We start from the raw sequence: 15,095 nt of genomic DNA, 5'->3' as shown, positions 1-15,095 counted from the left end.
AGTGTTATTATAATGACAGAACTACCTGAAGACCATATTAATAATTCCCTTTATATTGTTCTTCAGATGGATGAAATTAAAGCAAAAGACAGGATAATATTCTCACTAGAAAAAGAATTGGAGACACAAACAAGTTCTCTTCAGAAACTCCTGCTGCAGAAGGAAGCTTTGGATGAGCAATTATTTCTAGTGAAAGAAGCGGAGTGTAATATAGGAAGTCCCAAACGTGAAATACCAGGAAGAGCAGGAGATGGATCAGAGCACTGTGGAAGTCCGGTGAGATGGATGACTAAATTACCACATCTTTTATGGGTTAATGATTGCATTACAATTCCTTAGAAATCATGTTTTGCTTTTCTATTTAAGCCTAATGCAAGAGTACTCAAAGCATTAATCACAGAGTTGACCAAAGAAAGCAATATTTATAATGGTTTACAATCATCTTTTCATGTACTTAACCCATTAGTGACTGCCAATACAAATGTTTATCGTGATTACTGACAGGCTTTCTTTTGATGTACTTTTTTCACCATTGCATTGGAAACCTGACATGGGTGTCCTGTACAGGGTATAGCAGCAACTCAGCTGTCTGATGACGGCCAGGTTTCTGCTTTAATAGCCGGGATCAAAATTAGCTTGGATCCTGGACGTATAAGCCCTTAGATGCCACGTAGATGTCAATGGTGACTGCAACATTTAAGTGGTTTACACAATAACTGGGCTCCTTGTGACCTGATCATGGTGTGCCAGTGGGTTGTTATGCTGCCTGGAGGCGTAACAATGGCATCCAGTTCTGGCATCTACATTAGGCTCTTAAAGAGGCAGGCTCTAATAGACATGTGTAATACACTGCAATACTGAAGTACTGCAGTGTATTATAAGCGCAGACTGTAATGCTATTTGTTCCCATTTTACAAACTGAAATCTTAAATGTCTGTATGGTTTATTCACATTCTGCCCTCTGTTTTGTATGTGAACCATTTATATGCTGTAATTTTGCCTAGGTTTTTGTATTTTATGCATTGTCCGCTTCCTGACAATAAAATGCTTTTGAATCAGAAAATAAGGAAACCTAACAGAATGGCATCAAATGAAAAGTTTTCTGCTTGCTTTTCATTTTTAAAAACCTTATTGACATCAGTAGTGAGAAACTGAACTGTTTCATTCTGTATGAATTCCATCTCTCTGCTCCAAAATCAGAACAGAGAGATGGAGAGCCTAAAGGGAGTTGGTGTGAAATGAGACTTTTTCCTATTTTGAGGAAGTGAGATGAACAGAAAAAGACTACTTTGGCATTTTTTCAAAGCTTTTTTCAGATAAAATTTATTGTGCTAGATAAAAATAAATGTGTCGATATCAATTATGTGTAGTTTTTGTTTAGTATTTTTTAAATATTTATTTAAAGGAGTGTAAGAGAAAAATCTTTTTTTTTACATTTTTCTTTAATACCACTTAGATGACTGTCAGCAATGACTGCAGTATCTGTGGAGTTAAACGATGTAGAAAAGTGATTAGATGAGCAAGTGTTCATGGTCTCACTAATTTGCAGGGAAAAAAGACCCCCATATGTGACAATCAGAGAGCAAATATGCTCTCTGATTAATAGGAAGGGGGAGTGGTAACTTGAAGAAGTGCATATTACCCCTCCCCTGAGACAGGGGGACAGACAAGAGAATCACTGACCATTCTCTGTTACCTGCTCATCCCTCACTGCCTGACCCCCTTTGCTGTGCAGACAGACTGAAGTGACAAATATAAATTCAGTCCCACTTCAAACATCTGTAGCTCTGATGCTTTGGTTCTACAGTAGTTAAGCCTTTGCTGTTATTTTAACACCAAGATTCTGGATAAAACCTGATGAAACTGGAGTTACTAGAGATGAGCAAGCGTACTCGAAAAGGCAAACTACTCGAGCGAGTGGTGCCTTATGCGAGTAACTGCCCGCTTGTCTCAAAAGATTTGGGTGCCGGCAGGGGGCGGGGAGCGGCGGGGGAGAGCGGGGAGGAACGGGGGGGGGGGGGAGATCTCTCTCTCACTCTCTCCCCCCCCCCCCCCGCTACCCCCTGCTCACTCCCGCAACTCACCGCTCTCCCCCGCCAGCATCCGAATCTTTTGAGACGAGCGGGCAGGTACTCGCATAAGGCACTACTCGCTCAAGTAGTTTGCCTTAGCGAGTACGCTCGCTCATCTCTAGTTACAACCCTTTGAACGAACAGACTTAGGATAAACAGTAGGAGATTTAAATATAAATACAATTTTTGATTATAAAAGACAGTTTAACCCTTAACACATTTGTAATGTTACAATGTATAAGAGTATATTCTATGACACTGGTGATAGATCAAATAATGTAAAGCAAGTACCATGCAGAGGTTTGGAAACACCTCATAAAAATGTAAAATTAGGAACAACAGCCATAAATATTGATGTTTTGGGATGTAAATGAACTAAAAAAACAAAACAAAAATAGCTCAATCTTCCAACTGAATCTTGGAATGTGGAAATAACTTCAAATTTTGGAAATAGTTACCCATTGCCTAACAGTGTTGCATACTACCAGTATGTGATGGATCATCTTTTTCTATTGAAATACATTTCCATTCTTAGAAGACTTCTCATAGGTGATTCTCACTAGTCATTTGCTATTCGAAACATGAGGTGTTTCCAAACGTCTGGTGGATTTTATATACATATATATATATATTGCACACTGGTGAAGTAAATAAAAATATAAAAATGAGTAATATGCTAATGAAATGGTCTATTTGTAGGACTTGCGAAGGAATCAAAAAAGAATGGCGGAGTTAAATGCTACAATCCGTAAACTGGAGGATAGAAATACATTGCTTGTGGATGAGAGAAATGAGCTGGTAATGTTTCTCCCTGTGTTATGGTTTATTTATTGGTGAATTAACCATTTTGATAGATGTGAAGATACTCTCAATATAATATACTTGTGTCCTGAGACTCTCATTATGGTTGAGGTTCCTTTTGCACTCATTCCTCTCCCTGTATGATGGTAGGGTTCTTTCTGGTTGTAGACTGCGGGGACTAGAGAGTCCAGCCAACACAGCTCTAGGTTTGCCCTCCTGTTCCTTAAACTATAAGTATATTATGCTGTCGATAAGGTTGGTGACAGATTAAATTGGGCAAGAGTTAGCACTCGGAAGTCAATAAACACTACAGGACTTGCTTATTGAATAATACTGCCATCTACCAGGACCAAGAGATATAAAGGAACGTTCTTGTCCTACGGTCAAATGGAGGGCCCAATTAAAATACAATTGAGTCACAATCATCTCCCAATAGACTGAATATGGCTTACAAAAAGTTCGCTTCATCGGTTTTGTCTCCTTGAACTCAAGATAGAGACTTCTTAATTCTCTCCCATGTCCAATCTCCTCAGATCACATTCTCATGAATGCAGTGTATAGTAGTTGACAGTGATGAGGTACAGGCTGAGACATAGCACCCAGAGGTAAATTATAATGCCATGGGTATAACAATAGAAGGGAAAAAGTTGGAGTTGCAACTAATATCTGAGTGCCTCCAATAGGCTTCTACTACATAACAGAATGGCAGTACTTAAATGACATGTAATGCTTCAGGGCCCCTGTTTTATAATCAGCTTTGGGCTCAGATTTATGTCTAATATATTATTGCTATGACAGAAAGAGGCCATACACATTTAGTCTAGTCCAGCCAATCATCTAATATGTAAGCAGTGTCCTGACTCGCCTTGATGGCAGATATCAGGGGCGATAAAGATCAGGCAGCTGAATTTCAACTGCCTAATCCTTTTACTCTCCGGAGATGCAACGCTGCCAGTGGTTCCTCCTCACTCTACATTCACAACACAGCCATGCTCACCTGAGTTAAGGGTGCACATGTATAGGGTGTTAGGTGGCATACAGTACTGTGCAAAAGTTGTAGGCAGGTGTAGAAAAAATGTTACAAAGTAAGAATACTTTCAAAAATAGAAGTGTTAATAGTTTGTTTTTCTCAATTAATAAAATGCAAAGTGAATCCATCAGTTCTTCTAGCTACACTTCCACAAGGTTTTTGAAGCAACTCCGCAGGGAGGTTGTTACAAACTTCTTGGAGAACTCACCAAAGATCTTCTGTGGATGTCGGCTTGCTCAAATCCTTCTGTCTCTTCATGTAATCCCACATAGACTCAATGATATTGAGATCAGGGCTCAGTGGGGCCATATCATCACTTCCAGGACTCCATGTTCTTCTTTATGGTGAAGATAGCTCCTAATGACATTGGCTGTGTGTTTGGGGTGGTTGTCCTGCTGGAGGATAAATTTGGAGCCAATAAGATGACTTCTTGTTACAGCATTTTTTTCACACCTGCCTAAAACTTTTGTACAGTTGTGCAGCTGTCAACTGAATGACCTACCATTATCTAAAATGCATGGGAAAACTAAAAAATAATATACGAATTTGGTGTTTTCAGCTACGGAGAGTCCGAGAAGCAGAAAAACAATGCAAACCTCTCCTGGAAAAGAACAAGTGCCTCTCTAGAAGAAATGATGAATTAATGCAATCTTTGCAACGCATGGAAGAAAAGTTGAAAGCTCTTTCTAAGGAGAATGCAGAAATGGTATGCATTACATAGTGTATTATTAAGTTAGACCATGTTCACATGCCACAGAACATTCCCCAGTCGACGTGCCCTATTAAACTGTTTTTTATCCTGTTTAAAAAACACTTTCATACCCAGCGGGAGAAAATCATATCTCACCCACCACTGAAGAAGTTAAGATCGCTCAATGATCTTGATCAAGCGGGAGAGGAGCAAGAGGTTGAGTTCTTGAAGTTACAAGTAGTAGAACAACAGAACATCATTGATGATTTAACAAGGGTAAGTAGAACCTAATTGTACAGATCTCACATTAACTGTAGAGATAAATAATAATAATAATAAATTTTATTTGTATAGCGCCAACATATTCCGCAGCCCTTACATAGACAGGGGGGATACAGAAAGACAAAAGTACAAACATTACAGAACCACGGTTACATAGTAATCAGTTGATGGAAACAATAGGGGTGCGGGTCCTGCTCCAACAAGCTTACATACTACGAATAGTGGGGTGATAAAGAAGGTACAGGGGCTGGAGATGTGCACTGTATGGGGAGGTGGAGAGTGAGCGATGTTATACACAGACAATGGTCAGACATTTAGCCATGTGACGGCAGATACAGTGTGACTGCAGGAGCGGTTTATGATGGCTAGCAGGGATTGCAGTCAGTAGGTCAGGGAGCATGTTATCAGGCGGAGTACAGAGGGGTTTGTTTAGGGAATGCGGTATGCCTCCCTGAAGAGGTGCGTTTTTAGAGCACGCCTGAAGTTCTGCAAGTCCTGGATTGCTCGGGTAGCCTTTGGTAGTGCGTTCCAGAGGACCGGTGCTGCTCTGGAGAAGTCTTGGAGGCGGGAATGAGAAGTTCGAATTAAAGGGGCGCTCAGTCTGGTTTTGTTAGCAGAGCGGAGAGCCCGGGCTGGTTGATGGATTGAGATGAGGGAGGCGATATAGGGGGGCGCTGCGCTGTGGAGGGCTTTGTGGATGAAGGTAGCGAGTTTAAAATGAATTCTGTATTTACCCGGCAGCCAGTGCAGTGACTGGCACAGGGTAGAGGCGTCCGAGTAGCGGCTGGACAGAAAGATGAGCCTGTCTGCCGCATTTAGAACAGATTGGAGAGGGTAGAGTCTGGTGCAGGGGAGGCCGATCAGCAACGAGTTGCAATAATCGAGCCGGGAGTGGATGAGGGCAACAGTAAGCGTTTTTAACGTGTCCACAGTGAGAATAGTGCGGATTCTTGCGATGTTCTTGAGGTACAGCTGACATGTTCGGGCAAGAGATTAGATGTAGGGGGTAAATGAGAGATCGGAGTCGAATATGACCCCAAGGCAGCGGGCATGTTGTCTAGGAGTTATGGTGGCACCACACACTGAGATGGAGATGTCAGGAGCAGGTCGGTTAGTAGAGGGTGGAAACACCAGCAGGTCAGTTTTAGAGAGGTTTAGTTTTAGGTAGAGAGAGGACATAGAAGAGATAAAGAAGAGAATCAGAGAATGTAATGAATCACATCCGTTTAAGCAATTACTTAGACGACTATCGGCCCGTGTAAAAGTACCCTTTCTCAAAGTGAACCTATAGATATTACTCTATCAGCAGATATAATCTTATTCGTCTTTATTATGACAAATACACCTATAGATAATATCAGCCTACTAACCACTGTATGGCGTAGCTACATATTGTATAATATTAGCATCATATCAAGAAAGGCTTGCACCCCTGTTGATAAGTATCGGACCATGCCACACATGCTATACAACACATATAACTAACAGAAGCCAGATGGTGTGTGATGTATGCAATGTCAGCACCAGTAATAAATATACATATACCAGAATGACAATTTTATTACAAAACACATAAAGCAAAGCAATGCAAGCAGTTACATTAAAAAGTACTACGATGCTACAATCACATAGAGGACTGTTTACAAGGAATAAGTAACATTCCCCTAATTGACCCTGGATCATGGTAGATTTATTATTATTGTTAGTCATTCACTGCTCTTGGCGACCCTAAAGGCAAGCTCCCTCCATGTTTTTTGGTTTTGGACGGCTTCTTTCAGCTGTATGATATCCATGCCAGTATCAGCACTGACAGTATCAGCCATCGTGTCCTTTCGCGCCTGGGTCTTCTTTTGCCACTGATCTGTCCAAACATTACAGATTTTTCTGCTCGCATTACATGGCCAAAATATGTGAGTCTGTGACCGGACATTTTAGCCTCCAGTGATATATCGGGTCACAATATCGCCCCAATGCTATCCTCTGTTTTATCTCTGACATAGATTCTCCAGCCTGGTCAAATTTTGAACCAAGAAAGATGAAGTCTCGCACGCATTCTACGGCCTTGTTGTCAATTCTGATTTGAATTTAGCCATTTTTTGCAGTCGTCATAATTTTTATCTTGCTTAAATTCAGGTGGAGGCCCATTTTTTCCCTTACAGTTTTAATCTTCCATATAAGCTGCTTCAGACCAGCTTCTGTTTCTGCAAGCAGAGTTGTGTCATCTGCGTAACGGAGATAGTTGATGTTCTGCCATCTATTTTCATCCCTGTTTCCAATTCGTCCAAGTCTATTTTCCCCATGATCACTTCCGTATATAGGTTAAACAAGAGGGGTGAGAGGATGCAGCCGAGTCGGATGCTGTTGCCAATTCCAAACCAATCTGTGACCCCATTCTGTGATCCCACGGTGGCTTCCTGATTGGTATGAAGAGATTTTATCAGTTTAGCTAGATACACCCAGCTCTTGTAGGGCGTGCCACAGCTTGTCATGGTTGACGCAGTCAAAGACCTTGATGTAGTTGATGACGCGCATGTCGATATTCTCAAGCATTTTCCACCGCAGGTTTGCAATATGGTTACGGGTGCCGCGTCCTCGCTGGAATCCTGCCTGCGCATCAGAGAGTGCCGCTTAGATTACTGATCTCAGTCTTTCCTGTATGGTTTTGAGAAGGATCTTGCTTGCATGAGGAATGAGGGCTATTGTTCGGTAGTTGGAGCAATTCTGGGAGTCACCTTTCTTTGGTAGAGGGATGAAGATAGATCTTTTTCAGTCCTGTGGCCATTGTGTGGATGCCCATACTGCCTGGCACAGTGTGGTGATGGTTTTCACTGGTACTGGCAGCAATACCTCTGCCGGTATGTTATCTATGCCTGGTGCTTTATTTTTGGCTAGTTGTTTCATTGCCATAGTCACTTCTGACTCCATAATGGAGGGCCCAATATACACAGGCTCCACCTCACGCAATGTTCCAAGTACATGGTTGCAGACATAAAGTTCCTATGTGTCTTCCCTCCCCCTGCCTTTAATACTCAGTTGGTCATTCAGTTCCTTCCCATTTTTGCCTTTGATTGTGCCATTGCGTGCCATGAAAGGTTTTCGGGCCATATTGACCTGTGAGAATTTCATGGCTGCTGCTTCTAGTTGTTTGCAACGCTCATTCCCGTCCTTTTCCTTATCTTTCCTTGCCGCTCACTGAAAATCAGCATTTAGTTTTCAGCCTTTGTCTATGTTGCCGGCCGCCTTTGCTGCTCTTCTTTTATCGACTATTCTGAGGGTTTGCTCGGACAACCAATAGCATTGTTTTTCCTGCTTCTTATAGGTGAGGTGCTTACTGGTTGTTTCAGTGTCGTAGTTTGTCTGGATGCTTTTCTGATGTGGCAAGCAGTTGAATCTATTTGCTACCTCAATAGTGTATGATAGAGGGATTTTAGAGGTGTCAAATTTTCTTAATGAGGTGCCTTTGTTAATGCTTCAGGTCACTTGTTCGTAACAAGGGCTACTCCATTCCTCTTGATTTCCTCATGTCCGGCATAGTGCAATGTGAAGTCATCGGACTTAATATATCCATTACCCATTCAGTGCAATTTGCTAATTACAAGAATATCATTGTTAAGTCTTGTCATTTTGCATTTCACAATGTCCAATTTCCCTAGACTCATGCCATGCACATTCCATGTTTCTAGTATGAGCGTTTTGGTACAGTGCAGTCCTTTCCTTTCATCATGAGGTGCATCAGCACCTGGGCTTCCTGCAGGCTTTCTCCAAATTGCGTCATGAGGAAAACCCTGACTACACGTACTCAGAGTTTGCTCTTCCGCAGTCGCATTTAGAGAATCCGTTGGCCTAGGGGGGCCTGCCACCAGAAACCATATTTAAATTATTTAAGGGCTCTTTCATAGAGTTTCCAAGGCAAAGTTTTTATAGGGTAGGTTGCCAAGTCTTTCCCTAACCTTCTCCATTTATTAAAGGGGTTTTGTCATTAAAAAAAAAAATTATCTAAACTTACCTATTCCTGCCCTGTCTGTCTCCTTATCACATCTTCTCCTGGTTGAGCTTCTCCAGTGCCCCTGGTCAGCTCACTGCAGGCTGGGCCCGGCTTGTTATGAAGGCTGCTTTATCACAAACTCCTTCCTGCTGCGTCAGTGAAGGTCAGGTCCCTGTGCTGTAGCTTCACTGCCTAGGAAGGAATTGTAATCTATTTCAGAGACAGCTCACATGAGCAATCTCTGAAGAAGATAGGCAGTCCCCCTGCTGGCCTGTGAGCTGTGATGTAATGTACATTGGCAGACTGCCAACCTAATGTAGTAACCTCACAGGAAGGAGCAGAATCAGGCAATTGGAGGTGATGTGACACCCCAGACTGCAGGAGACAGGAGAAGATAAGGGAGGTGAAGATCTGGTAAGTAGACTGATGGGGGAGGAATAGGCAAGTATAGAATTTTTCTTTTTTAGTGAAAGAACCCCTTTAAGTCTTGAGATTGGCATGTAGGGATGACTCCTATATGGCTGGGTTGTAAGTGGTAACAGTGCTGGCATGAAAGCAGAAGCCCTGACAGAATACCACATCATTAGGTATACTCCAATAATACAAACACCTTGCTGTGTGGAGATATTTTAGAGGCCCAGAGTAACAGGGCCCCTTCATAAGTATGCATGCATTGGTCTTATATCCATGTATTGTCATTGTCTTCTATGTGAGTGAATTTGATGTGTATTGCACCTCTACAGCACTGAATGGGTTAATGTCTAGGTCATGTCTGGAAAATGTATCTTGCTGTGTGTCATGTGACCATGTAATATATTTGTGATTGCGAGGTATGTGCAAGTGTTGTTGGTGGTCATCTGTTCTGGCCTTGCTAGAGAGAGGAGTGGAGTTCTGCAAGCGAGCTACACAAAGACCTTTGGTTCTGTGCGGGCAAGGATGGAAGAGGCTGAGCGATTGCCTTGTGTGTACCCAAGAGAGCCTCCTTGTCACACCACTAGTTTGCCTGCACCAGTGTCCTGATGGTGGATGTAATTTGTTTCTTGGACTGTAATTTAAACTTCAAGTAAACACGAGCTCTACCGACTGTTCCCGGTTTTGCTCTGAAACGTTAACTCTGTGTGTGTGGACTCTTGATTGTCATCTCATGGATTTACAGCAGAGGACGGAACGATGGCATCACGAATGACAGAGACTTAAGGTGAACCACAGATTGGGTTAGCCCCAGTGAAAGGCCTGCCCTCGGTTACTTGGACGGGTCCCGTGCTAACCTCAGGGTGGAAGACAGTAGAGCCCCGTGACAAGGCCCAAACTCTACCCCACTGTCTCCTAGGCTGAGGGCCGGCTCCTCAGACTCTGCAGTATCAATTGTGAGCAGGTGTCCCAAGTCTCAGGAGATATCATATAATTTAGGGACCAAAAAAGGCTGAAAATGTATTTAGAAGATGAAAAGACATCACATTATTAAGTGGCTGGTATCACTGCACAGTGGGTTATTTATATAGTGTCCTGTTGTTCACATCTATATAACATCCTGTATATTACTAGTTAGGTTCGAAAGTTAAATTCAATCATATACGTTTGCTATGTAAAAATTTAAGGCAGGTTCTATTTTGTCATAAATGATTCACTGTATAAGGCTGATAACAGACGAGCATATTCCCACCAAATGTATACATCCATAATACATACGAATGTCATAGCCTGACTGCGAATCTCCTGATCCGAACTCAGAACATCAGAAAAATCTATGATACTTGTAGCTTGGGTCAGGATACCCACGGTCCGTCCGGGAAACACATCCATATTACTGATGCATAAATGCGTCCAGAATACTCTTGCCTGACACCAGCCTTAGATATACTGAGCATTAACACTTCATTGAAATGTCAGTTGGCCAACGGCATAGTCATACTTGTAGATAACCAGTCTTCTTTTTCCATGCTCGGATTCTGAAATCTGTATCACTGAAAAAGTAATTGATGCAGGGCCAAGTTTGATCTCCATGCAAATCTGTGGCTGAACTTTGGGGCTCAACCTTGGATTTCTGCTGCAAATTCTATTTGACGGAATTACTGCATGAATAATCATTAGGTATATCAAAGCTAGTGAGGGAAGACAATAAATGCAGTAGTTCCTCTTGTACTTCCTCTGTGGATGCTCATATCCATATACTGTCTATACTGTGTGGAGCCTATATATTGATTAAGCTGTATACTTTGAGTTTCTCATTTTGGCCCGCACCATATCAGTTCTTGTAAAATAAGATTTAAACAAAACAATAAAAACTTTTTTTACAGCAGCACTTTGTTTTCTCGCTGTAACATATGATGAGTGGGATTTATTTGTAGAGTATTTACATTTAGTATGCCTGAATTTGTTTTAGTTAGTTTTTCTTATTTTTATATTTCATATAACATTTAAAGGTAACCTGTCACATTCTATATCCTGTCTGGTCTTCATGTCTCATGTTATAAAGCAGGAGGAGCGGAGCGGATTGATATATAGTGTTGACGGAAAACATTCAGCATAACTTGTATTTCATTCATTTCATTCTGATCTTAGTCCAATGGGCGGTCCTACCCATGATTGACAGAGTATGTATATAGAGCTTGCCATCGTCCTGAGTGGGAGCGCCTACTGGACTGCTAAAATCAGAATGACTTAGGATCAAAAATGAAATCTGTGTTTCTAAAAACTACTACTTTTCCAGGATCGGGAAAAACTGATTAGACGAAAGAAACATAAAAGAAGTTCTAAGCCTATAAAGGTAAGCTCTATGACAATCTCTAATGAAATATATATATGAAATTGTAATGAAAAACATAACTACTAGTGTGGTCTGACCTTTGGAAGATATGCATCCCATGTAGTTAAATGGTTAGGGCCTTTTGGCCCTCACCATTCTTCTTTCAACATCCATCTGATACCCCTCTGTGTACATAAAAAGAAGGAGAACGTAAGGGGGTACTATAGTCTTTATATATAGTATACTCAGTTGAGTCCTAGTAAACAGAGCATGGAATAGTGGGAGGTTATTGGCAATTGACAGAAGAATGTGGGCCCCTTTGTAAACTCAGAGTGTGGGAAAAACGATGGAGATTAACCCTTTCCAATCCACTGTCTGACGTCTTCCTACTTTCTGATTAAAGCTTGTACAGCTACAATGTCAGAAGATGTCCAACAGGGTATTCTTACCATCTATTGCCAGCCATTCCTTTGTCGGAGCCTCTCTGGCGCACACACACTGGCTTTAGCCAGCAGATGGCACCGTTGCATAACAGCAAAAAGTGAAAGCCTTTTAGGAAACTCTGAATCCAAAATTGGATTGGAAAGGGTTGCACCATCAGGAGACCCCAGTCCTATAAGGGAATATTAATATCACAAAGGACGCTCCCTTCATTTAGTTGGAGCATACAGCCACTACAAAGAGCATCTCTTGTACTGAAGCACACAGCGCAATTATGAGTTGAGATATCTACTACTAACAGTAGGTTTTAACCATTGGACCCACATAATGTTACAGTATGCCCTTGCAAGGAGTGCAACCTTTCCGTCTCAGCTATGTATATTTCCATATCTGCTACAGAGACACCTGGTGGACACTGTATTTGGATATGATGATGACTCCATGGATTCTGAAACCTCCTCAGTAGCTTCGTATCGAACAGACAGGACGCCAGCCACACCGGATGATGACTTGGATGATGTAAGCAATATTTCATTGTGAACACGGAGATACATTCTTACAATGTTCTTATTAGAGCTTTGACATGGACATGTTTTGTTAGCAGCATACCCTAACTCAATTTATTCCAAGACCCCGTGCACATGGTGTGTTGAATGCTATGGAGATCTGCTCTGTAGTTTTATGGTAGAGATCTTTCCATGCACGGATACTGAAATCTGCATCACTGAAAAAATAATTGATGTGGGCTAAGTCTGTGTGCCCCCCATGCAAATCTATGGCTGAACTTGGATTTTTGCTGCAGATTCAGTATCAGCTCCACAATGCAAAAATCTGATGTGGATCTGACAATATAATAAGCTGTGCAAGCATTACCTGATCCTGGCTAACAGCTGCTTTCCTGCATATGATTCACAAAAGACCATTTTGGCATCGGCCTGTGTTCATATGGATGAATATATCTATGGACAGTAATATCCAGATGCTGCAACTACATATATGCAATAGCAAATAGATGTAGATAATATAATACATTGTGTAATGATAATACCCTGTTTCCCTGAAAATAAGACATACCCTGAAAATAACACATAGCATGATTTTCCAGAATTTTTGAGGATGCAAAATGATTTTTCAAGCTTTTTGAGGATGTTTGAAATATAAGCCCTACTCCAAGATTAAGCCCTGCTAACAGTTAATTAAAAAAGTCAATTAAAATAGTGTCCAGGCAGCTATACATGTAAAAACGTTTTGAACAAAAATTAATATAAGACACTGTCTTATTTTTGGGGAAACACGGTAATGTGCTGCCTCCTAGTTTTCTTCACTTTATAATGTTTTACCCCGAAAAAAAATCTTTTCTTAAATGGAGAAATGTCATTAAAATGAATAACTTGTGTCCCTTCATAGAGTTTAGCAGCGGAAGAGTCTGAGCTAAGGTTTCGCCAGTTGACAAAGGAGTACCAGGCATTGCAGAGGGCTTACGCTCTGCTCCAAGAACATACAGGCAGTATAATAGATGCAGAGAAAGAGGCAAAGGTAAGCAAGCATGGAGGATTATTTTACTATAGTCTGATGTTAGGTAAGTAAAGGTGGAGGTTCCATCGCAGATTTGGCACAAAATACTGGAAGAAAAGGCCTGGCAGCTGAGCGGAAAGCAAATGGACCCTATTATAGTCAATGGGGTCCATTCAGCATTCTTCTGTTGTGTCATAAGGCAAAGCCATTGGCCGAGGAGATTTCCCTTTTCTGCTCCTTGAACGACGCAGGGAAGTGGAACCCCCGACACAGATGTGAAACCACCATTAGGGCCAGGGGCGTAACTATAGAGGGTGCAGGGGATGCGGTTGTACCTGGGCCCAGGAGCCTTAGGGGGCCCATAAGGCCTCTCTTCTCCATTTAGGGAGCCCTGCTACTGGTTTTGCATTGGGGCCCGGGAGCTTCAAGTTACGCCTCTGATTAGGGCTTATGTCCATGGGCGGGTTTGAATTCCGGGATCCGCGTGGGGCACCCGCGTGGATGATCTGGAGTTCAAGCTGCCCATAGAAAGTCATGGGCGTCTGCAGCTTAATTAAAGCATGCAGATTTGTTCTGTGGACCTTCTGGTCCTGAAAACAAATTGCAGCATGCTCCATTTTGCCACGGATCCCCAGGGACAGCTTCCATTGAAGTCAATGGAGGGCGTCCGATCTGCGGCACACTTGCAGCTGTCACTCCAGGTGTTCCGCGGATTCTGCGGGAAAGCAGGAGATTTTTAAAAAAAATCTCCACTGCGAATGTGCAGGGGCGGGCATGCCCACATGCCGGTGCCCCTGCCCACATACACAGAGTAGAAGACGGACAACCTGCACGCTTCCAGACTGGTAAGTAATGTCCTGATGCCGCGGGCAGGGTGGAATTCTGCGGCGGGGCTCCCATCCACAAAACCCGACCCGCTCGTGGACATGAGGCCCTAGGCTTTATTCACTTGAGCGAATATACATGGCTGATCCCTTAATGGCAGCTGCAGGACATTGTACGATGCTAGGGGGAGGCACGGCATTCACATTAAAGTTATTTCAAAGTGGATCTTCATTTGCACTTATATGTATTTGTCAGCCTTGTTAAGTCACTTTTAACATCCGGTAACTTGGTAAACTTTTTATGATCTCAGTATATTTTTACTACTCTTGATTAAAATGCTATGGCGGACACAAATGACTGGACATGAGCTGACACCATATTTATAACATTTGCCAGATTCAGGAACAGATGCACACAGATACCCTACGCTATAAAGCCAAAATTGAAGATCTTGAAAAGGCGATGTCTGAAAGGGGACAGGTTAGTAAACTGGCTAATAACTTGTATCTAAAGTTAATATGAGTACCTAATTATTTCCTGTTCTCCATAGGATTCCCACTGGGTTGAAGAAAAGCAACTTTTCATGAAACGAAACCAGGAATTAATAGAAAAGGTAAGTATGGATCTGTTTGGGACACTTTGTCAGTTCATTTCACAATACCTTAATCGCAACTTAGGAACAATGAAACCTATGTAAAATTTTTAAA

The 15,095-nt window shown here is 42.0% G+C and overlaps 1 protein-coding gene across 1 annotated transcript in view; it reads left to right on the top strand.

Annotated features, from left to right (window-relative positions):
* JAKMIP2 (janus kinase and microtubule interacting protein 2) overlaps nucleotides 1-15,095 on the top strand; it is a 111,232-nt gene that overhangs the window by 71,223 nt on the left and 24,914 nt on the right. The window contains exons 5-13 of the mRNA XM_066591266.1: nucleotides 67-276; nucleotides 2,772-2,870; nucleotides 4,463-4,609; nucleotides 4,730-4,870; nucleotides 11,572-11,628; nucleotides 12,448-12,567; nucleotides 13,456-13,584; nucleotides 14,785-14,868; nucleotides 14,939-15,001. Coding sequence (XP_066447363.1) covers nucleotides 67-276; nucleotides 2,772-2,870; nucleotides 4,463-4,609; nucleotides 4,730-4,870; nucleotides 11,572-11,628; nucleotides 12,448-12,567; nucleotides 13,456-13,584; nucleotides 14,785-14,868; nucleotides 14,939-15,001 — 1,050 coding nt within the window. The remainder of the gene's footprint in view (nucleotides 1-66; nucleotides 277-2,771; nucleotides 2,871-4,462; nucleotides 4,610-4,729; nucleotides 4,871-11,571; nucleotides 11,629-12,447; nucleotides 12,568-13,455; nucleotides 13,585-14,784; nucleotides 14,869-14,938; nucleotides 15,002-15,095) is intronic.

This window comes from Eleutherodactylus coqui, chromosome 2 (genome assembly GCF_035609145.1).
Source record: "Eleutherodactylus coqui strain aEleCoq1 chromosome 2, aEleCoq1.hap1, whole genome shotgun sequence".
Lineage (NCBI taxonomy): Eukaryota > Metazoa > Chordata > Amphibia > Anura > Eleutherodactylidae > Eleutherodactylus > Eleutherodactylus coqui.
The sequence above is the reverse complement of the archived record's forward strand: the minus strand, read 5'-3'. Positions and strand labels throughout refer to the sequence as shown.